The sequence below is a fragment of the Cervus canadensis genome, chromosome 20, assembly GCF_019320065.1.
Source record: "Cervus canadensis isolate Bull #8, Minnesota chromosome 20, ASM1932006v1, whole genome shotgun sequence".
NCBI lineage: Eukaryota > Metazoa > Chordata > Mammalia > Artiodactyla > Cervidae > Cervus > Cervus canadensis.
Window position 1 is genome coordinate 35,439,645 of NC_057405.1, and position 26,338 is coordinate 35,465,982.

Consider the following 26,338-nt stretch of genomic DNA (forward strand, 5'->3'; position numbering starts at 1 on the left):
CCTCCTCCTACAACTCCTAAGTACCCCAAATGTTTCAGGTCATCTCAATATCACACACTGTAACAACCATCCCCAACTATCTGGGGGGCAGGGAGGGGGGCTGGTGAATCACTCCTGTGGCTGTCTTACTTCAGGATGCTAAAATCTCATACCAGACAAGATTAAACTGAAAAATGCCCAGAAAAACAGAGAATTCCAGAAACTCTGGAGGCAACAGAATTTATTCTTTCATTTGTATGCAGAAGCTTCTAAAAGACAAAATGATTCCAAAAATAGCTTCATTAAAAGAATTTTTATATGGAAAAAAGTTAATAGAAAGCTTTAGCCATCTAAACAAGCAACGTTAACTTAGTCTGTCTCCCAGCACCACAATTCTGAATCAGCTAATCTTTTGAGTTTTGTATTACTGCAGTTGACACATCGCTAACAATTTTAAGTAAAATCTACAATCTCTACAAATCTAAAAAAAAAAAAAGAAAGAAACACATCTCTACAACTGCATCAGGAAGCCCCAGGCCCAACTTTTTAAATTAGAACAGGAAATCAATCCTGAATATTCATTGAAAGGACTGAGGCTGAAGCTGAAACTCCAATACTTTAGCCACCTGATTCGAAGAACTGACTCATTAGAAAAAACCCTGATGCTGGGAAAGATTGAAGGCGGGAGGACAAGGGGATGACAGAGGATGAGATGGTTGGATGACATCACTGACCTAGATGGACATGAGTTTGAGTAAACTCCAAGAGTTGGTGATGGACAGGGAGGCCTGGCGTGCTGCAGTCCATGGGGTCACAAGGAGTTGGACACGACTGAGTGACTGGACTGAACTGATCACTACTGTTCTCTGTTGTAGTTCATACTACTCTTTGAGAACACATTTGCAGTTATATGTAAGTTTAACTAATTACCTGAATACATCCATAAGCATCTAAAGAATTATTTAGGTAAGAGTTTTGATAAGAACAAAGCATTTCTAAACTATCTCCTATCCTAAAGTTCGGCTTTTGTTGCAGTTGTTTTTAAACACAGACTGAATGGTTTCATCAAAGACGTAAAAAGTAGCTGGTAAACCAAGGTGGATCTACAGGTTTTACAGTGCCTAATAAGTCAGTTACCTTGATGGGAAAAGAGTAAGGTGAATATACAAGTAGCTACTGGAATTAGGTTCAAAGGCCGGGGTAAGGAAATGCAGCAGGAGACCTAAATGAGGGCTCACTGTGGAGAACACTGGAAAAACAAAGTATCTGCTGAGAAGTCCTGCCTGTGAGTCAAAATATGGAAAAGAACAGGAAGGAAGTCAGCCCCCAAATCACCAAAGCAGTCAGAAGCCATTAGTGAGTGAACAGGAATGCAGAAATAAACTTGGATGGGCTCAGGGGCAGCCAAGTAAAGCTGCTATTTGCAACCAGGACGGAAAAAAAGAGTATGTATTAAAATCAAGTTTAAAGACAGTAGCCAGTTTTAGGCTTTATTAGGTAGATAAAAAGAGTGGATTAGTTACTCTTACTTATAGGCTTAAACAAGGCTTGAGGGTATAAATCTAAATAATCCAAAAGTAGTGCTAAGTAAATAAGTCTATTTCCGCCACTATTTTTTTTTAGATGCTGGTCTGGTAATACTGATACAAGAAGGATACATGGCAGGCATAGTCAAAGGTTTTGAAGACAGCCCTGTTTTTGAATCCTAAGTCTAACACATCTTGGCTGTACCTCACTGGGCAAGTAACCTTGGTTTCTAGAAATAATGGTACCCATAGAACTTCAGGACTTCCCAGGTGGCGCTAGAGGTAAAGAACCTGCCTGCCAATGCAGAAGACATAAGAGACATGGGTTCAGTCCCTGGGTTGGGAAGAAAGATCTCCTGGAGGAGGAAATGGCAGCCCACTCCAGTACTCTTGCCTGGAGAATTCCATGGACAGAGGAGCCTGGTGGGCTCCAGTCCACAGAGTCGTAAAGAGTTGGTCATAACTGAAGTGACACACCACGCACGCATAGCACTTCTACACAGAGATGATATGAAGATTCAATGATATAATGTATTAAAAAGCTTAGGACCAGTCTGGCATATAATAAAATTTCAATCAGTGAGAGTATTATTATTATTATATCATTAAAACTATATTTATCCTTAAACACTTTAAATAGGAGGGGATTTATATCAAGTTTACAAAAAAGAAGAGTACCCAATGCACAGAAACCACAAAAATATTAACCCCAAGGAAAAGTTGGAATGTAATCTACAGTATGTATATAAATCTTACTTGAACTTAGAGGCAATTCTATTCAGAAAACCTAACTATGCCCAAAAACCTTTTCAGAGTTAACTGGAACAACATAGCCTATAAAATGTCAGCTATGCCTCCCAATCTTCCCCTTTTGACCTTATTGATTTAGAAACAAACTCTGTGATAAAATTAGTAAGGTTAAGCCACTTCACCAGTCAAGGAATTATGATTGTACTCTGCTAAAATGAGAAAAAGGATGGGGAAAAAAAAGAAGCTAAGGAAATAAAACTTTTTTAAAAATCCCCAAATTCACAGGACCTAGAACAAGTTTCTATTTATTTTTTATATAATTTCCTAAGATGTAAAAATAGTTCATGAACCATAGATAATAGAAGAAAAAATATTTACAGGTTTGTTAATGAAGACCTTACCTAGGCAATGATACTTATAAACAAGCTATCAATTTCCATGTAAATTCTTTTCTTATAGGAATATTACAAAAATAATACGCATATTGGTTGAAATGGAAAGCTTAGAGTCCTATGGGTAATTACATACTCTTAACAAACATACTTGGCTTCCCAAGTGGCTCACTGGTAAAGAATTTGCCTGCCAATGGAGGAAATGCAGGTCCAATCCCTGGGTCAGGAAGATCTCCTGAAGAAGGAAATGGCAACCCGCTCCACTATTCTTGCCTGGAGAATTCCATAGAGAGAGGAGCGTGGAGGAGTACAGTCCACGGGGTCGCAAAAGAGTCAGACCCAACTGTTACTGAGCACACATACAACTTAGTGACTAAACATCACCAACAACAAACACGCTGAGCTTTATATGATCTGCACAGATGAATAAATATTGGAGAAGCTGAAGAATTTCATTATAACTGGACATAACAGAACATGTGACAGGCAAGGAGAAGACAGGGCAGGGGTGGTCAGAGTTGGCTGTAGCAGACCTCATACACTAATCCAAGGAGATGAAGACTGGGTACATGAAAAAGAACAAGGGAGCGGCATGATTGGCATGACCAGCTCTGGCTGCAGAATACAGACTGATTATAGAGAGTTTAAACAGGTTGAAGAAACATCTATAAACTTCACATGAAGAGTGATGGTCTTGAATTAGGTTGATAGTAATTATAAAGAGAAAAGAAAGGATAGATATCAAGGAGGTTTGGACGGTAGAATGGATGTGACTTCATAACTGGTTGGGTGTTGGGGGAGCAGGACACAAAAAGGCCAACTTTAGGATTTGAGCCTGGCTAACTAGGAAAGTCATGTGGCCACTACTGAGACACAAACAAGAGGGAGCATGTATTCCCCAGGAATGCTAGTGCCAATGAGTTAACCTTGGCCATATTCAATCTGGGATATGAGATCAGAGGGATCTCTGGCAGAGACAACCTAGACAAGAGGAGATGTAAGCACTGAACTTAAGTGAAAGGGAGGACTGAGAATGTAGACATGAAAGGTTTTACTCAACTGAAATTAGCTTCTATCATGAGAGCAGATGAGCTCTGCAAAGGGGAAGACAGAGTTAGGGAGATCACTGTCAGTAAAGTATAAGACAAAGCAGATGTGGCAGGAGAAGATGAGAAGAGGTCAAAGGAGGATAGGGAAGAGGTCAAAGAGGTCAGAATGAAAACAAGAGGATGCCAAGGCAACCACTTCCAATAAGAAATGGTGAACACTGTTCAGTGCTAAGGATTGAGAAAAAACAAATGACTTTTGCTCAGCAGGTGATCATAAGATCATGATCTCTAGATGAGAACATGAGAACATGAGATCTCTAGATCAGCAGTTTCAGTAGATGATTTGAGTAAAAGTACGATTGGCTATGTTACACAAAAGAAGATCTCCTTAAGTGTGATACAAAACCAAAAGACTTCCAATTATAATTTAGAGATGATCAAATGTAAACTTCTGTTTCACAAGGCATCATAAATCAAGTTTAAAATTAAGTTACAGGGTGGAAAAATATTTTCAACAGATAATTAATATCCACAATCTATAAGAACTCCTAATACCAAAGACACACACAAAACCACACAGACTCATAGACATCAGCTTAAGCAGCCAAAGATGAACAGACTATTCATGGAAAAAACTCAAATGGCTAGTAAACATAAACATGCTCAACCACAGAATCAGGGAAACACTCACTTAAATAAGATGCAATTCTATCAGATTGGCCAAAATTAATAAACCTGATATTATAAAGTATTGGAACAGGTATGAGAAATAAAAGTGAGAAAAGAATAGTCTCTGGGAGAACAACTGAGCACTATCTATTAAATGTAAAATACCAGCAGTAAGGACCAATTCCATTTTCCAATAAAAAGAACCAGGGCTTCTTTTGCAGCTAGTCCAAGGGTTGCAGCAGGGAAAATATGAGATGAGTCTGCAGCACTTTGCAGTATCGGAAAGTCAGAAAGTGATCAAAAATTTAAAAATATGAGGACATGTCAAAGTACACAGGAGCCAGCTGAAAAGGACTCCCAATGGCCAAAGCTGGAACAATCTCAGCAACAAAATAAATAAACAGCAAATAAATAAATACCATACTGTATAACACAGGGAATAGAACCAATTTTATAATAACTTTAAATGGAGTATAATATGTAAAAATAGTGAATCACTATGTTGTATACCTGAAACTAACAATATTATAAATCAACTTTAATTCAATTAAAAACAAATAATTCACAAGGAAAAAGAAGTATTCATGTTGTTGTATAGACTGGGAAGTCATTCATTTTTCATTGCTCAGTAGGATTCCACTGTATGGCACTATAATATGTTTATTCACTTATTTATTGACGGATATTTGAGTTATTTCCAGTTTGAGGCTATTAAAAAAAAACTGCCATGAATATTAAAATATAAATAAAGAAACAATATAATGTTGGTTTATAACCTAAGGTATGAAATAAAAATACGAGTCCATTGGATAAAAATAACTGAATAAATAAACAGAAGGAAAAAACCCAAATCTTCCTTAAGTGAAAATTTCAAATAATATATGTAGATAGTACATCCTTCCTGGGGGTGAAGCTTATCGTCCCACCTCCTCTTTCAGTGTGGGCTGAATTTAGTGACTCAATACCAAAGAAAAGAACATGGAAAAGGAAAAAACAGTCAGTTCACAGTGAGGAAGCCTAGGCAGCCTTACCTCAGCCAGGTAACCAAGGTAAACACTGTCAGCGACGCCTGTGTTTTCCATGTACCCCCTGATATGATGTGATACAATTATCTTCTTTTCAACACCTGTAACCTTAATCTAAGCAAAAGAAAAAAAATCAGACAACCCAAACTAAGAGACATTCTAGAAAATGCTTAACCAGTACTTCTTTAAACAGTCATGGTCATGAAAGATAGGGAAAGTCCGCAGAGCTGCCTCAGACGAGAGGAGGCAAAGGAAATGCAATGAATCAATGCGAAGTGATACCATGGACTGGATCCCGGAATAGAAAGAAGATGTTAGTGGAAGACCTGGTGAAATCCAAATAAAGCCTAGAGTTTAGTTAACAGCAATGTACCAATGTTGGTTTTCTAGTTTTGACAGAGGTGCCATGGAAACGTAAGATAACATCAGGGGAAACTGAAAACGGGTAAAAGCTATGTACACAAGAACCATTTGTACTATCTTTGCAACTTTCATATAAATCTAAGGCTACTCCAATAAAAAGTTTATTTTTAAAAATGTAAAATAAATATATTCCAGGAGCAGCAACTGTAATTCTTTCTATTCACTTGAAAGAAGTCTTTATAAAAGTGCATAAGGATGCACGAATACAGTCTTCACTACAGAACTGTTAGTATCAGGGAAAGATTTCAAATAATTGTAATAAATGTCTTAAGAAATCATAAAATATCTGCAAGATGGAATATCCAACTGCAGTTAAGAAAAATGATATGTATCTACATGCGCTGAGAATATATAATGTCGAGAGAAAAAATAAATTGCAGAAGGATATTATATGATACGGAAAAAGAGAAGACAAAATATTTCCACATGTATTTCTGGGGCATACATACATACATGTCTATGTTTAGATAAAGTCTGGCTAGATACATAGCAACCTGACTCACTGTGGGGTCAGGGGGCTGGAATTGGAGATGGTGGAGGAGGAGATGTGAGTTTTATCCTGTGATGCTGAAATTTATTTCACAAGGATGATGGCTTCCTCATTTACCTGGAGAATCAGTAATGGTCTATAAGGTGGAAAGACAGGACAGAAAATGGCTAGAAGAGAGTTCTGGCAGTTAACCTGGCGCAGAGGTGGGAAGGCATCCCATGACCAGCAGTATTGCCCGAGGCCTGTGGCCTGAAACCCTGCCTGGGTCCTCAGACAAACAGTCAGGTGGATGTCACAGAAGCAGCAGGCCTTAACAGCAGGGAGGCCGACAATGCAGTGTGAAATTTATCTTGGTTTTCAACATAGGTGCAAGCACCCTGAGGGCTCCTGCAGCCATCTGGATTAAAAAAAAAAAAGGCCCCAAGTGATCCTGAAACTGAAACTTCGCTCTACTCCAGACGACCGTAGAATCCAAGGTTCATTTTTCAGCCCAGATGCCTAGAACAAAAGCAGAACCAACCAGGCCCACTGCTGTCGCTTTACATGACAAATGTCAAATTAAAACTCTGACAGATGTGAAAGACTATATGCCTCTTCCCTTATTCTCATCCTAAGGCCAATCCATTTCCTCACAAAGTAGGATTACAAAAATCTTTTGGGAAATCTTGAGGACAATTTAACTCAGAGTACATACTTAAAATAATGCCAGAGCTCTATTTAAAAGTATACAGTTTTCCTTAATATATTTTAAGAGCTCTTTTCCCATCAATAATCTGGTGGTCTTTAACATAAGAATTTAGAAGCTTTAAATATATAATTAAAAGTAAATTTCTTCTTTAAAACAACTAAGTCTCAATAAATGATTGGAAGCTACAGCCACTTTCCAACACTTGATCTTTGTTAAAACAGGTCATGTGGATTCTGTGGTCCATCATATTAATATTTTGCGAATAACACAATACTCTTAGCATAGACTTTAATGCTGATGAACCCAACTCTGTCTTTGGAATTTACTCTCGAGTAGATGATAAGTTGAAGAAAGTCACACAGAGGGGAAGATTCATATCACCAGGAATTCATGGCCCCAAAACTCAAATGGGCAATGAAGAATGCCTACCAAACCCTCTTCTGCTCCAAAGGACCGTTTTTAATCTTCTCCATTCTCCTCCATTGGAGAAGGAAATGGCAACCCACTCCAGCATTCTTGTCTGGGAAATCCTATGGTCAGAAGAGCCTGGTGGGCAACAGTCCAAGGGGTCACAAAGAGTCGGATATGACTTAGTGACTAAACAACATTCTCCTCCTACCTCCACTGTCTGTGATCCCACCTCTTTCCCTCAAGTCCCTTCCTCATCACTCCTATGTTACAGACAAAACAGAGGCCACCAGAAGCGGAGTCTCTCTCGTCTTTCCAAAACCCAATATGCAAATCTGTTCCACCCTCCACAGTTTTCATCGTCCTTCCTATCACAGGAAGAGAACCATTCCTGCCCCTAAGGCTGGTGGCTACATCTGAGCCTGGGGTACCATCCCCATCTTGTCAGAATTTTAGCAGAGCAGGCATCACTTCTTTCTCTTATCTAGTCAATTTCTTCTTCTCAACAGGATCCTATCTGTTGGCTTTTAAACAGGCTTAAGAGGGCCCAACCCCAACCTGCCTGCTTTCAGTCAGCTCCCCATCTCCTTCTTATTCCTCCTTCCCTTCAAAGCCAACTCCTTGAAATGGTTGCTCACATGTGTAGTCTTTGTTTCATCACCTCACACTCACTGCTCACACTTCCAACCCAGCTCCCAGATGCACATCTACGATTCAACATCTTACCTGGCCTCTGAGCAGCATCTGACCACTCCCTCCTTCTTCAAGTACTTTCCACCCTTAGCGTCTATGAAACACTTTTCAGCTTTTCTCCTTCTCTGGCGACTCCTCTCCTTCCCAGGCTCATGCTCCTTTATCTGGCCCAGCAATGCAGTAGTCTTTCGTAGCTCAGTCCTTCTATCCTCTCTTCCTGAACAATCTCATCTATGCCCTTGGCTTCAATTATGACCAATATGCAGATGACTCACCCATTTACGAATCTAGCTCAAACCTTTCATCTGAACTCCAAATCTATGTATTAACTACCTATGTGCTATTTCCTCTATGGCGACTCAAGTGTACCTCAAATTCAACATGTGTAAAACTGAAAGTCACAATCTTCTCCCAGTGTTATCTATCCCAGTAAACTTCATCTCCCCAATTCAATCAACCACCAAGTGCTGCAACATTACTATCTCTCAACTCTCTTACCTACTATCACCCACTATCATCATTTTGAGTTTCTGCCATAGCTTCCTATCTGATCTGTCATACCCAACTGTTCTCTACATGGTTGTCAGAAAACTCTTGGAAGGGTAACTTAAAACCACTTTCTCTCTGGATAAAATTCTTATTGACATTAGGATAAACACAAAGATAAAACTCTATACAATGCCCTTCAGGATCCTGGATTGGTCTGGCTCCTCCCTACCTGTCCCCATTTCTCACTCTCTCCAGCAGAGTCACCTCTGCCTTCTTCCCATCCCCTGGACTCACTGTGCTCTCTCCCATCCCAGGTCCTTTTTTATGGACTTTTCCCCACTGCCCAGAGACTCTTCACAAAGACAGCAGTTCAGCATCAATTCTTCATGGAATTCTTCATGGAATCGGAACTTGGATGGTCTCCCTATAATTTGCTCTCAGAGCCCCATTTATCTTTTCCATAGCACTGATCAGGTTACACCTTTGCATTTTCCACTAGACTCTGATAAGTCTATCATGCAAGGCATCAGATATCTTTTAGCTCAATATTGCCCTCGCAGTACATAACATTTATTTCTCGAATAAATGACCATTTTCAACACCTCGCGTTGGAAACTTTTGTTTAATGTCCAAATCCAAATGGATTATTGAAATTCAGTCTTTCCTGTCTAGTTTCTCTTTGTACCTAAAATTACCTAAAACAGCCACAGAGGATAAACTCCCAGCTCGAGCTTTTCCCCATTTCACCCAGTCTATGTAAATCTGATAAGACGCTGTGGCAACATCTTAGGGGCAATCAAGATGGTAACAGGAAAGGGGACCAAGTGAAAAGAGAGACTGCACAAGGAAAGGAAAGCTTCAAACCATTCCATCTGAGCAGGTCTAGCTTGGAGGAGAGAAAAACTAGGAATGAGGGTCAGATGATCTAAAATATTAGAACAGCTGTGGTGTTCAAAAATTAGCAGATTAATTTTTGGTAGTTCTGGATGAGAGTTTCTGGGAAGGAGGTTTCAGCCCCCAAAAAGGAAGGCCATTCTAATGATTAAAATGGGGTCCCTTTTCTAAGGCATGACCTAGTGAAGCAGGGTCTGGAGAAATGCATAGCCCAGAGAATAGCTGTTCGCAAACTATTTTGTACCAGCTGTGGAATCTTTTCTTCAAATGAGAACTTCTGAGGAGACCCTAACAGGCTAAGCAAGGAAATGGGAGCATCTCTGGGGGGCAGATGACCACCCCTCCACCCTGCCCCCTCTGTGAGCAAAGGACCCCCAGCAGCAGCAGCCACTGAGCTCCCTAGGACCCACCACAGTCACCAGCCAGCTTTTACTGGGGTATGGGTGGAGCAGAGGAAAACTTTTCCTAACTTCTCCCCATTTTTCTTTAGTACAGCTAGTGAATACTGTTTCCTGTTTCTCAGCATGTATGCAGAATTTGTTTTTATTTTTTAAAGAATTTGAGGCGGGGGATACATTTACTGTGTTGCCTTAACTTTACTGCAAGTTCCTCTGTGGCAGAAAGTGCTAGATTCTTATTGTGGAACACAGAATAGGAGGCAATAAAAAAGAGGAAAAAAGAAAAACTCAAACTCTTCAGATGTGAAAGTTTAAGATAACTATCTCAGATTTGATTTAAAGAAAAAAAAAATACCTAACACATGATTAGAAAATACAGAAAAGCAAAGAAACAATTTCATATACAGATTTTCTTCCTTCCTTTATCCAGTCCCAGTCACCCCTCACCCCCTGCTTATCTCCACAGGTCAGAACAATACCTGGCTCATGTTCTTGCACCAGAAGAAGGAAACCAGATTGTCTCCTAACAAAGAAATCCCAAGAGATGAACTACTTTTCATAGGAAACCTGCTTGGTTAGAATCTCCAGGGGAAAAAAAGTTCAGTTTTATTATAAATTATCTTATTTCCTGTATTCCTGTATCTTCTTTAATGATTATAAATGAGTTCATGGATAGTACAGGAATTCCAAATAAAACAGGCCTGAATTTAGGCCACCTTACTAAACACTGTCCACTCAGAAGAGGAATTTTTCCAATTATAGATCAAAGAAGTGGGTGTTTATACTTGCTTCATAATGAAAAGTGGTCTCTAGATGGGTCTTGGTGATAATATGGTAAGATAAAATGTGTGAAAAGTCCTTTCCAGAAAAGCATTTATATTTCCTGGAGGTACCGGATTATTTTTCTGTATTTTTAGATTAACTTTCTTTCAATTGATTTCCTGTCCTAAGAAGGGAAGGCAAGGGACTTCTGAAAAAGTTACATTTGTATCCTTAAATTTTGACCTATAAGATCAGATATGAACACATTATAAATTAGAAGCTTTTGCTACTGAAGTTATATACTAACATGCATAAATATTCACTGAGTATAATAGAGGAAGCAGTGTATTTTGAGGAGTAATCAAAATGCTGACATATTCTAAACTACCAAGGGACAAAACAGTTCTTGAGAAAGAGTACACATTTAGAGTGACATTTTCGCATCTCCTAAAATGTTATGGTGATGGACTATAGAACGTAATGACAAAGCACTGAATTTGGAATCATAACAATGTGGCTCTAATTGTGGCTTTCTCACTGCCTAACAAACTAATTGTAGCCATTTCTCTTACTGCTCCTCAGTTTCCTTACTTACAAAAGGTAAGACTTGACATTCATTTCTGAAGTGTAAGTTTCACCTACTCTGCAGAGTCAGTGTCCCTAACTGGGGTGCATTGACATCATCACATGACTCCTATGTGGGGAAGCAGAAGACGCCAACTTGAGGTGGTATGATAAAGTGCTCTTAAGGGGCTGGTGACACATATCAATTCATTCATTCACTTGCTCATTCATTTATTCATTTCAGCATTGAATTCACATACTATCCAAATAAGTTTATGTGTAGTGTTTTAGCAGGTTATGCAATTAGTAAGTAACAAATTTGGATGTTCTGTTGAACATAAAATTAGCATAAACTAATATTTATGTTTTTATCAGTGGAAAGGACAAACTCAGTTAAATCACAGAATCACTTAATTTTATCTCCAAAGTATTTCCGGCAATGATAGTCTCTAACATATTAGGTACAGAGCTTCAAAGTTAGGAGAATTTGGCAATGATTTGTCAGCTACAACACCAAAAACACAAAGAAAGTAAAATTAGACAAATGGAACTATATCAAACTTAAAATTTTTGTGCATCAAAAGATACAATCAACAGAGTAAAAATGCAACCTACAGAATAAAAAAATATATTTTCAGGTCATATGTCTGATGAGGGGTTAATATCAAAATATATGAAGAACTTCTACAATTCAACACCAAAACATTAACAAGAAAAAAAAGATTAAAAAATGGGCAAAGAACCTGAACATTTCTCCAAAGAAGATATACAAATGGCCAACAAGTATATAAAAAGAAGCTCAATCATCAGAGACATGAAAATCAAAACCACTATAAGGTAACACTTCATATCCACTAGAAAGGCTACTATTAAAAAAAAAAAAAGATAACAAGATTGACAATACTGATGAAGATTTGGAGACATCAGAACCCTTGTACACTGCTGGTGGGAGCATAAAATGCTGCAACCACCATGGAAAATACTATGGAGGTTCCTCAAAAAATTACAACAGAACTACTATATGATCCAACAATCTCATTTCTGGGTATCCATCCAAAATAACTGAAAGCAAGGTCTCACTTATTTGCACACCCAAGTTCATAGCAGAACTATTCATAATATCCAAGCAGTGGAAGCAACCCAAATGTCCATTAAGGAATGAATGGATAAACAAAAAGTGATCTATGCATACAACATAATAGTATTCAGCCTTAAAAAGAAAAGCAATCTTGTTACATGCTATAACATGAATGAAGCTTGAGGAACACTAAGTGAATTAAGACAGTTACAAAAAGATAAATACTATTATGATTCCACTTACATGAAACATCTGAAGCAGCCAATGTGATCAACTGAACTGTGGCTTCCCCAAAATTCATATGCTGAATATGAACAGTTAGAGCTCTAACCCTCAATCTGACTGTGTCTGGAGACAGGGCCTTTAAGGAAGTACTTAAATTAAAGGAGGTCAAAAGAATGAGGCCTCATCAGAGGAGGAAGTGATGCAAGATCCATTCCTCCCTCTCCCTCTCTCCATCTCTCTCTCTCTCTCTCTACATATGAGGACACAGGCAAGATGATGACCACTCACTTGCAAACCAGGAAGAGAAACTGATCCTAATGGCACTTTGACCTTGGATGTCTAGCCTCCAGAACTATAAGGAAAGCCATTTCTGTTGTTTAAACCATATGGTCTATGGCATTTTGTTATGGCAGCCCTAGGAGACTAATGCAATCAAACCCATAAAAACAGAAAATTGAATGGTGATTACCACAGGCTAGGGGAAGCAGAAAAAGATTATAGTTTCAGATTTGTAAGATAAAAAAGTTTTGGAGATGGGTTTCACAATGATGCGAATATACAGCTGTCCCCTGAACAATGAGAGTTTGAACTGCGTGGGTCCTCCTTTATGCACATTTTTTTCAATAGCTAAGTACTACAGTACTATGCAATCCGTGGTTGGTTGAATTTGTGACTGCAGATACAGAGGAACCTCAAACACAGACACCTGATTATAAATTACAAGTGGATTTTTGACTGCACAGTTGGTGTCCCTAACCCTATGTTGTTCAAAGGGCAACTGCACTTAACATTTCTAAACTGTACATTTAAAAAGGATTAAGACGGCAAATTTTATGTTATGTGATTTTTTACCACAAGAAAGAAAAATTAAGCAGAATTTCAAATTTCCTTCTGAAATAAAGGAGAAAAAGAGAATAAAAACACACTTCACAAATACAAACAATACTAGTTTATGTATACGAAATGTACATGGGTGTGATTTATATGTGTTTCTATTTCATTAGGAAAAGCAGTAATGATAACTATCTTAAGGTAGAAATCTTAGCCAACAGAGAGAAATCTTAGTTTGTAAAATTTAATCTCTAAATTCTACTAACATTAGGGGTGAATATAACACATCATCAACATTTCAATCCTCAATACCTTTTGCAAGAAAATGCTATTAACAGGAGAAAATAGAACAGTTCTCAGTTCAAATTTTCCAGATGCCTAAGTTAGATATTGTATCTTTTGAAAATGTGGAAAGAACCACTACCAACATTAGGACTCATATAACTTATACAAAAGAGAATTCAATTTAGCTTTAAAAACGTTCTTTATTTTCTCTTAATGAATACATTCCCCTTAGATCTCTTCTCTTACAACTATGAGAACAAAGAACCTGATACCTATGAAATTCTTCCTTACTGTTTAACAAAAACGTACCTATTCTTCATGTTTGCCCCAAAGAAACAGAAAGCAGTATAACAATAGTTACACTATTTTACCATTTAGCCTATTTATTCTAACAAAGTTAACATGCAGAAAAAATAAACAAACAAACCCGTGGGATTATACAGATTTTGGACTCATGATGTTACTGAAATGTAAGTCTGTGTGCCCTTCGCACAGTGAGGCCAAACACCACAAAAACCTCAAAAGTTCAGAGCAAACTGAAAGGTTTACTGAGCGCCACGCAACGAGATGGGTGGCTTCTACCTTAAAATATCTAAACTCCCCAAAAAGCTTTCAGCAAAGCCCTTTTCGAGGAAAGGTGAGGGAGGGGTGGGGTTGGTTGTTGCAAACTGCTTGTCAGGTCCTTTGTCCCTGTGGCCAGATCACAGTCAGTTAACAATGTTCCTGTAAATCTATACCAAAGGAATAACTTTCACCCTCGGAGGTCCAGGCCTGGCTAAGGGGATGGAGATCTCAGTGGCGGTTGGCTCCCTCAGGGCCAGAGCCCTAGACCTCGCCCACTGTCATCGCTGAGGGAGCCAGGAGCCCAACCCAACTGGCCCTCAGGCTGCCCAAACTGGGGAGGGGGAGAAGGAGAGAGACTGTCCCATGCGGACGGCCGCTGCTGTTATGTTACAGAGACAGGGACGGGGGAGAAGTTCACTGCTGGGCCAAGGGGCGGCCTTGGCGAGGGCTCTGGAGTCCTGCAGGACACAGCTCCCAGCCTGTTCCCTGGGCACGCCAGCTCACCGACTGGCCAGAGGCTGGGTATGCAAGAGGGCGCTGTGGAGAAAGCCAGGATCCCCCTCTTACCTCACTTTCCACCTGAGGACCACCATTCCGCCAGCCATTGACTGAAAGCCCCACTAAGGGTCAATCAGGGACAGTTGGTCACTTGGGGGAGGGTCCCACTGTGGCACCAACCAATGGCTGAGCAGGACCACTAACGGTCACTCATTGGCAACGGCTTACTTTGGGGAGGGGCCCACTGTGGCACCAACCAATGGCTGAACAGGACGACTAACGGTCCCGTCCTAACCGTTACCTAGTAACATGCTGCAGGGTAATGGCCCACAGTAACAGCAACAACCACATGCTAAGGGCTGCTCTGCCTGGCTCTATTATAACACCACAGTAAAATTTCTTGTATTCACTGGACTAAATACCATTTCAAGAAAAGTTCTGGCTGTGACACCCAGAGTGGAAAAGTACCCACAGCCTGGTTTCAGGAAATCATCAAGAACAGGATTTCTCAACTTTGGCACAACTGGCATTTTAGGACCAAATAATTCTTTGTTTTAAGGACTCCAGAATGTTTAAGAGCAACCCCATTGCCACCTACTTCTAGATGCCATTAGTCCCTCCAGTTGTGACAATCAAAAATATCCCCAGACATTACCAAATGTCCCTTAAGGGACAAAATTACCCCCAATCTAGAGAATAGGAGGTAACAGGTGAAATAATGAATTAACAAAATTAAACTGCAGAAGTGAACTTAAAAAGAGTCCAAAGCTAAAAAGTTAGTATTTCAGATCTAAACTTTGACATGCAAACTAAGGAGTGTGAGTTGTAAGAAAACTCTGGCTGAGAGTGGGCAGGGGGAAAGAGATTAAAAAAAAAAAAAAAAAGACTTCAAAATGTTAAGAGACATGTGTGTCTATTGCTAGAAAGAACATTCTAAAAATATTACATGCTACTTTTTTATATGTGCTCAAGGAAATAAAACCATAGTTACATTTGCTATTTTCCTCTTTTAGACTGCCATCTGGCAATCCACACTTCCACTAGAAAAAAATTCTAGCCAATTTGACTAAAATAGTTAATATACCACCCCAAGTACCAAAAATATGCCAGGGAGTCTACAGTTTACTCAGTCATGCCCCAACAGAGATACTAATGTCCTTAAAAGATAAAAGTAAATAATTCACAGGACGCTTACCAACCTGTGAAATTTCCTCCCCACCTTTGGCCATTGAGGCAAACTAGCCAGAGGAAAAGCACAACAAACGTACTTCTACAGAATAGACAACTAAAGTAATAAGCTCATTTACTGGACATCAACTTATCCCCAAGATTGAAGTTTCAAGTCCACTAATAAATACAACAGAGTACAATGGATTGTAGTCACTATATTTCGAGTTAGAATACATGAAATGATGAAACAGGTGCACTGAGTCCTTGTTAACCCTCCTGAAGAAAGGCAGTACAAAAAGTCTTCATCATGATGAAGTCAAGGTGTACCACCATAACATAAATCTGAACTACTTCCTTCTTCGTAATAGTCAAAAGTCGTCAAAAAAGGGGTACATCCGGACTAGGATCTCCTTTGGGTTCTCATTCCCTAGTCCAAAAAGGCAGGCTAAGGTAATGAAAACCGACAGTCATCAGTAGCTGAAGAGTGATTATGAAATATGAGGACAAACAGAAAACCACGTGTGATTCACTTCACATGGGTTGCATTAGATGTAAACATAGACTGCATGTTTGGAGCACTTCTGCGAACACTCATCTAGATGGGGTAAACAGTGAGACAATCAAGGTCCTGGCTCTCCTGGAGTTCACATCCTAGTGCAGGAATTCCAGTAAAATTATCAAACATTTGGGAAAAGCAACACCATGAAAGGTAGTACCAAACACAATGGAAAGTCGCTCAGTTGTGTATGACTCTTTGCGACCCCATGGACTATATATATACAGTCCATGGATTTCTCCAGGCCAGAATACTGGAGTGGGTAGCCTTTTCCTTCTCCAGGGGATCGTCCCAACCCAAGAATCAAACCCAGGTCTCCAACATTGCAGGTGGATTCCTTACCAGCTGAGCCACAAGGGAAACCCAAGAATACTGGAGTGGGTAGCCATCCCTTCTCCAGTGGATCTTCCCAACCCAGGAATCAAACCGGGGTCTCCTGCATTATAGGCAGATTCTTTACCAACTGAGATATCAGGGAAGCCCCTACCAAACACAAGGTCTCTTTTCAAAAAGAGAAAAGTTAATAATATTCAAGGAAAAAGAGTTAATAAAGAAACAGAAGACTTTAATTATTATTCTCACAGAGACTGAGGGAACACTGCATCTGTAAGGCAAGAATAATTTATGACATTAGAGAAAATTCTGAATAAACACTTATATTTAGACCTTTGAATGAAACCTTAGAAACCAAAGATAAAGAGAAAAATCCTAAGGTTTTCCAAGAGACAAAAAGAGGTATAAGCTATTTTCAGATATTCAAGGATTGACTATATCCCAAGTTTAAAAGAACTATTAGACTTTATCAAATCAAACAATTGGAACAAAGAATCATGACTTTAAAAACACTGCAAAAATATACATACAATATAATACTATTTGTAAATATTTTTAAAACGATCAAACAATCCTGCACGTTTTTATGGTAACACACTTATACAATAAAAATATAAAGTCATTTACGGTCATTATGCAGGAGTACAAGTAAGAAGTAAGCAAATGGGGAAGAGCTTTGGCTTGATACTTCCTTAAGAAGAAACAACAATGGGACTTCCCTGGTGGTCCAGTGCTTAAGAGTCTGCCTTGCCTTGCAGGGGACATGGGTTCCATCCCTGTTTGAGGAACTAAGATCCCACATGGCATGGAGCAATTAAGCACCATGATGAAGGCCTGATGTAGCCAAATAAATAAATAAATAAAATATTTTAAAAAAAGAAGAAGCAACCTCCATCATCAGAATCCAGAATCATAAATGATCTCAATAAAGGAGAGAAAGTGTCTTAGGAGGGAGAGACTGAATGTGAAGCCTTGTTAAGAAAGAGAGTGAGGGAGGGGAGAACTGGGAGTTTGTAATTAGCAGGTAACAAAGTCCTACCGTACAGCACAGAGAACTATATTCAATACCCTGTGATAAACCTAATGGAAAAGAATATACAAAAAAAAATTTTTTTAAAGAGTAGTTTCTTATTTTGGTGAAGAGAATGGATACTAAATAGATATAGGCATTGATAGCCAATGTTAAAAATAAGTTTAAGGATGTGTAATAAAAATTTAACATTAACCATTAAAAAACATTTGAAATAGACATTTTTTACTTTCAAATCATCACAGGAAAGCAATGACACAGAGAAGGCCACCAATATAAAAGCAGACTAAGTTCAACTACATCAGTAATCACAATAAACAATAATTAATTAAGTTCACTATTAAAATAAACAGACTGTCACACTGCAGTTTTAAAATATCCAGCTACATGCTGCTTACCAGGTATATGTTAACAAGATATAGACCTAAGATAACATGGGACAGCTGAAAAGAAAAAAACAAAAAACAAGATAACAAATCAATAATTTTTTAAAAAAGAAAGTAAATATAGCGATAATAACATCAGGCAAACCAGAATTAAAGAAAAAGAATATCAAGTGAAAGGAGAGAAAAATCTTATTGATAAAATATGCAATCAGTGAAGTTTTTATGGCACAAACCTTTTACATACCTAATTACATAGCTTCAAAACATATAACACAGAAAAAGGCATCAAAACCAGAAGAAAATGACTTTTCCGTAACAATAGTGAGATTTAACATGCCCTTCTCAAAAGAGCCACATTTCAAATAAATAAAAAGGGTGAATTAAAAAGTTGTAATAAACTTGACTGTATAAACCTAAGCATATAAAGGTACACACACACACACACACACAGAGACACACACACAGGCACGCGCGCGCGTCTGCACATGCGTGCAGCTCCCCTGCTAGCTCGGTGGTAGAGAATCCGCTTGCAATGCAGGAAACTTGGGTTCCATACCCGGGTCAGGAAGATCCTCTGGAAAAGGAAATGGCAACCCACTCCCACCCGGGAAATCTTATGGACAGAGGAGCCCGCTATAGTCCACGGGGTCGCAAAAGAGTTGGACACAACTGAAGTACTAAATAACAACAAAACCACACACACACACATTCCTCAAAAGAGTCCCCAAGGCATCAAATACATAAGTCATATTCTCTGATCATGCCTCAATAAAACACAAGGATAGTCAACTGTCTGTTTCATTTAGACTGGCATCAGATGGGCAAAAATCTATGTGGCAGCTTGGGTGTGGGTATAGAGAAAAGGATATTTATAGAAACTTTATGTGGGAGGATAAGCTTGCAGTGCCTTTTTGCAAAATAATTTGATATTACCATCAAAATTTTAAAAGTCATACTCTTTGAGTTGGTAATTCTACTTTTAGAAATACCTCATATAAACTATACATAATCACAAAACAAATGTATAACACACACAGTACAATCCTACTTAAAGCAGCAAAAAGGTAATATTATCAACAGAAATATGGTTAAATTATAGTACATTCATTTCATAAAGTGCCAAGCACTGACATGGAAAGAATCTCCAAGACACAGTGCTGTTGTTGTTGTAAGTGTGAAAAAATACACGTGTATCATTCAAATTACGTTAAGATGCAAAAAAGAAAAAACAAAGTGGAAAAATACAGAACATACTTTTTTCTTCTAAAGAGGGACATGATGGAGAACTTTCATATTTTACTTTACATAAGTCTCTACTGTTTGAATATTTTATGACTTGTACTGCTTGTATAATTCAAAGAAAAGAAAAGACAAGACAAGCAATAATTTTTAAGAATTTCTTGCTTACTTCCCAGAAGACTGGGATCTTTCTGTTCTTGGTACTAATTTGATCAAACCCATCAGCAAGTACAGGACAAGTATAAGCTTCCAATCTGTTCAAATAAGAACATTTTCTGTTCCCTCTGCCAGGAATGCTCTTCCTCGGAGATGGTTCACTCCCCTCACTGCCTTCACGTTTTCCACTTAAATGTCACTTTATCTGAGGAAGACTTTTCAGTATAAAATGCCAACCTCCTACACCCACACCTCCTCTCCTCCACTATCTTAACTTGCGTTATAGTTCACTAGAGTAATTTAACGCCTTTGTCTCAGTGTCCTTGTCTATAACACAGGCTGATACGTGTACTCACTGGAAAAGACCCTGATGCTGGGAAAGATTGAAGGTGGGAGGAGAAGGGGATGACAAGAGGATGAGATGGTTGGATGGCATCACCGACTCGATGGACATGAGTTTGAGCAAGCTCCAGGAGCTGGTGATGGACAGGGAAGCCTGGCGTGCTGCAGTCCATTGGGTTGCAAAGAGTCGGATATGACTGAGCGACTGGACTGAACTGATCCGTGCACCTACCCCACAGGATTATCGTTAGGCTTAGAATGAGCTAGGAGCCCTCGGATGAGCACCCGACGCACAGTAAGAGCTCTATCAGTCTTTGATGTTTTGTCTGCTTTGTTTACGGTCTGCCTTCCCCCCGTGAGAATGACAACCCTAGGGAATAGGCACTGCGTTTTGTTCACGACTGTATCCCAAATGCCTGGAAAGCGTTTATCAGTAAATATTCATAGCTGTCGAAGCCTGATTTAGTACTGCGGCCATATGCCCAGACAGCTGAGATTACCAAAAAAAAAAAAGGGCCAATTATTTTCAGTAAAAGCAAGCTTTCTGCACATTAGCATAAATAATCTATAATGATTCAAACTATTTTGAAAGCACAATATGTAGCAGTATGATTGCTAGCAGCATCCAGTAGGGAAGTGGCGCAGTCCCATTGAATTCCTTAATTTCCTAATACTAACACGGCAACAGAAAGGAAAACTCATTGTGGGGGGAGCACACAAAAGCATGACTTACTCTGCATTCCGGCTTTTGATGCATGGCTGGTAGAGGACCTTGACTGCATTCCAGGCGGAATTGGAATCGGCCTTCAATACATCTTCCAACACAGGGAATTTTTTGATGCTTGTGGACTGTCCCAAAGATTCAATCACCAAACTGTCTGAGTTTAAAAGCCATAGCTAAAGAAATGAAGAGAAAAGTCTAAGCATAAGAGTATTTAAAAAAAAAAAATTATCACTACCCTATCCATATCTCGTAAGTAAGTAAGCAAAGTTGCTTAGTCATGTCTGACTCTTTGCGACCCCATGGACTGTAGCCTACCAGGCTCCTTTGTCCATGGGATTTTCCAGGCAAGAGTACTGGAGTGGGTTGCCATTTTCTTCTCCAGAGGATCTTCCCGACCCAGGGATCGAATCAGAGTCTCCCGCATTGTAGGCAGACACTTTACTGTCTGAGCTACCAGGGAAATCCTATCCATATCTCATACCACCACTCAAAAGAGAAAAAAACAAAAACTATTTTAAAAGAAGATAAAACTATAAAACACCAGAAAAAATACTGAAAAATCATGTACGCGACTTTGAAGTAGGGTAAGTCTTTCAAAGTATAATGTTTGTAGAACTGCTGATAACACAGCTTCTAAAGACAATTGATTAGGAGAAAATATGTAACACCAAGTTATTATCCATAATTTACAGAGCTCCTAGCAATCAGTAAGTGGGAAAAACAGACCAAGAGAAATACAGGTGAGGAATAAGAAAAGAATCAAACAGAAGAAATAAGTGATAAATATATTAAAATGTCACTCTAACTAGTAATAAGGAAATACAAAATTCTTGTGCCACTCCTTTTCACTTATCAGATGGGCAAATACAAAAAGACGGATACCACAGAGCTCAGAAGAAGGGTTTGGAGAAGGTCTTCCCACACACTGCTTGTGGGAGAGTGCTTCTGGATTTGGATTCAGTTGATTAGTTGAGGATTTACTCTCAGGAGAAAGGGTGGGAGGGAAAGAGGAGAAGGCAGGGGAAGGAGTTGGCCAGTGATGTGGACTCAACCTAATCTCACAGGGAGCTCTGGAACCTGAATCCCATCTATAGAATCAGTTCCATTTTGAGACAGGAGACGGCAGGTTTTGTAGCCCAGAGTCAAGTCACAGGCAGTAGGCTGAGCAGAACAGGGGTGGGGGTGAGGGAGGACAAGAAACTCCCCAAGCCAGGCTGCATCTGTCCAGACGGGACAAGTCTCTGAATGAAGGCAGCTGTGAGCCGTGAGCAGGCAACATTCTCATCACAGGGAAATGTGGGACCAACCAAAGAGAGGGGACTTGGGTGGGGTACCAAGAACGTCTATAGACGGTAAAGGAGGTTTAGAAAAGATAAATTAGTCCAACATTTTGGAGGCAATAATTATCAGAGTTTAAAATACACCCGTTCCAAGAGTGATGAGAAAAATCTGTTTCTAAAGGACTAAAATACACATGCAAGGATGATTTTCCCTGAAGCACTGTCTTTACCAGCCATACAGTGGAATTCTAATCATTAATAAGAGTCCATATTTACACTAACAAGAAACAGGACTCATGATACATGGTTGAGTGAAGTACACACGTTGAAGAATGAAGCTAATCACATCATTGTGTTATTTTTACAAATACCTGTGGGTGTACTACATATAATTATAAACAGGGGGAAAATGGACTGTTAATGATTACCTCTGGATGGTATGACACAGCAGGGCGGAAGAGGGGACAAAATGGAAGGAAGGAGCGCTTCTTTTATGTTTTTCATGTTGTCAGAATGTATTTCAAGAATGTATTACTTTCATAAGAATGAAAAAAATTTTAACTTAAATATACACTAGTAGTAAGTTTAAAAAAAATTCCTACTCCTGATTTTCAACTTGAAAAGATGAAAAGAAAACTCAGGGAATTCCCTGGCGGCCCAGTGCTTAGGACTCTGTGCTTCCACTGCAGGGGCACGATACCTGGTTGGGGGACTAAGATACTTCAAGACTCGAGGTGGGGCCAAATGAAAAAAAATGGCGGGAAAAAAAAAGAAAATTAAAGCTGATTTCAGACTATGACTAAGAGGTATACTTAGTGCCACCCTTAGTTAGGAAATATTTTAACTTTGAATAAAAATTATCTGGAATTAGAGAAGCATGGAGTCCCTGTGATGGATCGTCAGTCACAAAGCAGCATCAAGTAACAATTTCAATTCCCTCCCTCCTTTTAGCTACCATGGTCCCGTATTAGCGTGTGAGGTCCTTGAAGGCATTTTTGTTCTATCCTGAGCACCTAGGAAATGTCTTTCAAATAAGAAGTGCTCAATATATGTTTACTGGTTGAATAAAACTGATGTGGAGGCAGACAAGAGACTTGGGCCCTCAGTCTTGGATTTTTACATAATGTCCTCAACTCTTTTCTGCAGTTTGGTATTAGACACCTGTGGTTTATGTAGGGGATGATTCTGCTATCTGTGGAGCCTCTTCTCCAAAACTTGCCACTACTTCTCAAACATCAAAGTGTTGAAATCAGGATCTTGACGAGATCTCTGCACTTCCATATTCACCACAGCACTGTTTACAATAGTCAAGATGCAGAAGCAACGTGAATGCCCACCAACGATGTATGGATTAAGAAAATGTGGTGTACATACCCAAGGGAATATTAGCCTTTAAAAAGAAAGAAGTCTTGTAGTATGTGACAATACAGATGAACCTTGAGGACTTTATGATAGATAAAATAAGACACAGCAGGATAATACTGCATGATTCCATTTATATGAAGAATTTAAAATAGTCTAACTCATAGAGGTAGAGAGTTAGAATGCTGGTTGCCAGGTGCTGGAGGGAGGGAGAAGCTGGGAGTGGCTAATCAAAGGGTATAAGGTTTCAGTTGGGAAGATGAGTAAGTTCCAGAGACTTACGGTACTGTTGTACATTGTGCCTATAATTAACAATGCTGGAATATAACATATAAAATAATATTTTTATAATATAAAAATCTGTAAAGAGGGTAGATTATGTTAGGTGTTCTTACCACACCCTCCCCCCCACACACACAGACACACACACACACAACGATAAAACAAAAGCAGGATCAATAGAACATATTTTAAACATAAGAGTAGCAAATAAAGAGGTAAAAAGTGAAAAAGAGAATTGTGTTACACTGACAAAGAAAGCCATTAAAAACTGAAAGCAGAAAAAGTTTATTTTGTGGCATGAGCTTCTACAGAACAGGAATTAGGTTTTATTTGTCTGTGAATTCCAAGTACCTAGCACATTACTGTTGTTGTTTAGTTGCTAAGTCATATCCAACTCTTTTTGCAACGCCATGACAACAGCCCACCAGGCTCTCTGTCCATGGCATTTCTACATAGAGGCAGGTAAATCATTTGTTATTCAATTAAAGGTGCTTGATTTGTGAATTAAGCTGACAATTAAAATTTTAATTTTTGATCCCTTATTTTCCAGACCTGAGAATTAAGAAAAAAGAATAACAAAACCCAAAGAATTTCTGAGCCCCTGAACTACCAGGCTACAAAAAACTGGGCAAAAATCACTTCTTACCAGAATGTATACTTTGCCATCATGACCTTGAATAGTGAATCTAAAAGTGCTTCTAGCAGAGGACAGTTCCACCATACACTGGGCGATAATGCTCTGTACAAACTGAGACCTGTTTGAACAGAAACCAATTTTCACAATGAGCCTCTCATAATAACTGACAATAAGAGCCCCATATACCCACAGGGTACCTAAGAAGCAGAGATGGCTGCATGCCAGACTTTTCTGTATGCTGCCCATTCCCTCACAACCTGTGCTACTTTTAATCTATTTTTAATGTATTTGGTATTTGTGCCAGTCTTTGTGAGATCTTAGTTTCCCAAACAGGGATCGAACCCATGTTCCCTGCAGTAGAAGCATGCAGTCCTAACCACTGAACCACCAGAGAAGTTCTTGAGCCAGTCTTTCTATAACCTATTCTTCAATCATTAATACATTTTCCACCCCAACCTATTTACGTGAAAAGTAAAAAGTATTACTTGCTCAGTCATGTCTGACTCTTTGTGACCCCATGGACTATAGCCTGCCAGGTTACTCTGTCCATGGGATTCTCCAGGCAAGAATACTGGAGTGGGTAGTCATTCCCTTCTCCAAGGGATCTTCCTGACCCAGAGATTGAACCCAGGTCTCCTGCATTGCAGGCAGATTCTTTACCATCTGAGTCACCAGGGAAGCCCAACCTAAGTATTTCCTACATGAAACTAAAAAAGTATACTGTTAGATTAGTCAATATTCCATTTGAACTGTGGTAAATTAAGCAGTGAATAACTAAGTTATAAAAGATGAGAAATTTCCTTCCAAACATTAGTCAGTATTATCTCCAATGTTTTCTATTTGCTTCCCCTCAGACTGTCAGATCTGAGATGCATAATCAAAGTATTATAAGAAGTTCAAGGTTATAGTCAGAGGGTCATAATTTTTAGACATCAATAAGTGAACTGAAAGATACACTACAGTAAACTTTCATTGGCAACACTAAAAAGATTCAAAGAAAAAAAATACTAATGAATTTAGTGGATAAGCAATATTCTTTATAAAAACACAGGAGTCATTTGAAAACTAACTCACATTGCAAATAAGTTAAATTAAAACCAGAAATAATTACTCAAAAACCTATGAATGATTATAAGACCTTGGATATCTAGTACATAGAAAGAAGCACAAAAAAATTTCAGAACTAGATTTATAAGAGCACATTTGTGTATATCATTATGTAAGCAAACCATAAATAAATCTTCAAATCTTTCATATCTGTGGTTTCATTCTACTACCTAAAAGCCCTTCCAAAGGCTTTCAATTTTCCTTTCCAAGCAAGCAGGCATATAAATAAAAATGAATTCCTAAATAATGAATTGTTCCCATCTTTTTTTACATGTGAAATTACAGAAGAAACAATTTGCTATTTGTACCTTGGTATGATGGGAAAATTTCTTTCAGATGGCAGAATAATTATCTCCGTCATATAAAACTTAGTGGTTTCTAGAAACAAAAAATAAGAATATTAAAAAGCTCCACAATTAGTATTTCTATTGTGGGCATGTTGGTCTCAAATTATGACATTTCAAACTAAATATCTGATACACTGGTACAACGAACAGTCAGTAAAACTTTTCTAAAAGCGACTTAGCTTCGGAAGACAAAGATTGATGAAACTATACAGTGACAGCCCTGATACTTCAGATAGCTCAGCGCTGTTTCAGAAGAGCATGCCCTAGATGAGTCTGGTGCAGCAAGACTCTGTTCACAAATATGCATGGTGATAAAAACTAGGCACATCACAACCATCGCCCACTCATCGCAAACTCAGTCTTTTGGTTTCCTCATTTCTATAAAGTAGCCACAATCCTAGGAGTCACTGAAAAAGCCTCTTTAAAAATCATAGTATTCTAAAGCCCAAGCACAAAAGCTGTGAACCTCACATTAATATTTACCCAGAATCTCAATGAGTGTATTAATATCCAATTTTTACAAAATCTGGTTATCTGATTACTTCATTTACAGAAAAATTTAAACTAATGTTTAACAGAAATGAACATAAACATAACCATTTTTGATTTTTAAAAAAATCCATGAAAAATGTTCACTCACAAGTAATGAAATGGAAATTAAAATGAAATATTTTTAGTATCAAATAAAAAAATATTTTTGAAAGATA

At 38.7% G+C, this 26,338-nt stretch overlaps 1 protein-coding gene and 1 long non-coding RNA gene across 7 annotated transcripts in view; one reads left to right on the forward strand and one right to left on the reverse strand.

Moving 5' to 3' along the window:
- UBE3D (ubiquitin protein ligase E3D) overlaps window positions 1-26,338 on the reverse strand; it is a 155,840-nt gene that overhangs the window by 89,994 nt on the left and 39,508 nt on the right. For all 6 annotated transcript variants that reach the window (XM_043439543.1, XM_043439538.1, XM_043439540.1 and 3 more), the window contains 3 exons: window positions 25,593-25,662; window positions 24,187-24,295; window positions 20,626-20,789 (listed from right to left, as the gene is read on the reverse strand). In XM_043439543.1, coding sequence (XP_043295478.1) covers window positions 20,626-20,789; window positions 24,187-24,295; window positions 25,593-25,662 — 343 coding nt within the window. The remainder of the gene's footprint in view (window positions 1-20,625; window positions 20,790-24,186; window positions 24,296-25,592; window positions 25,663-26,338) is intronic.
- On the forward strand, window positions 1,831-24,549 carry LOC122422835. Its single transcript, XR_006263975.1, has 3 exons — window positions 1,831-1,973; window positions 5,955-5,959; window positions 24,538-24,549. It is a non-coding gene; the product is annotated as an uncharacterized LOC122422835 (long non-coding RNA).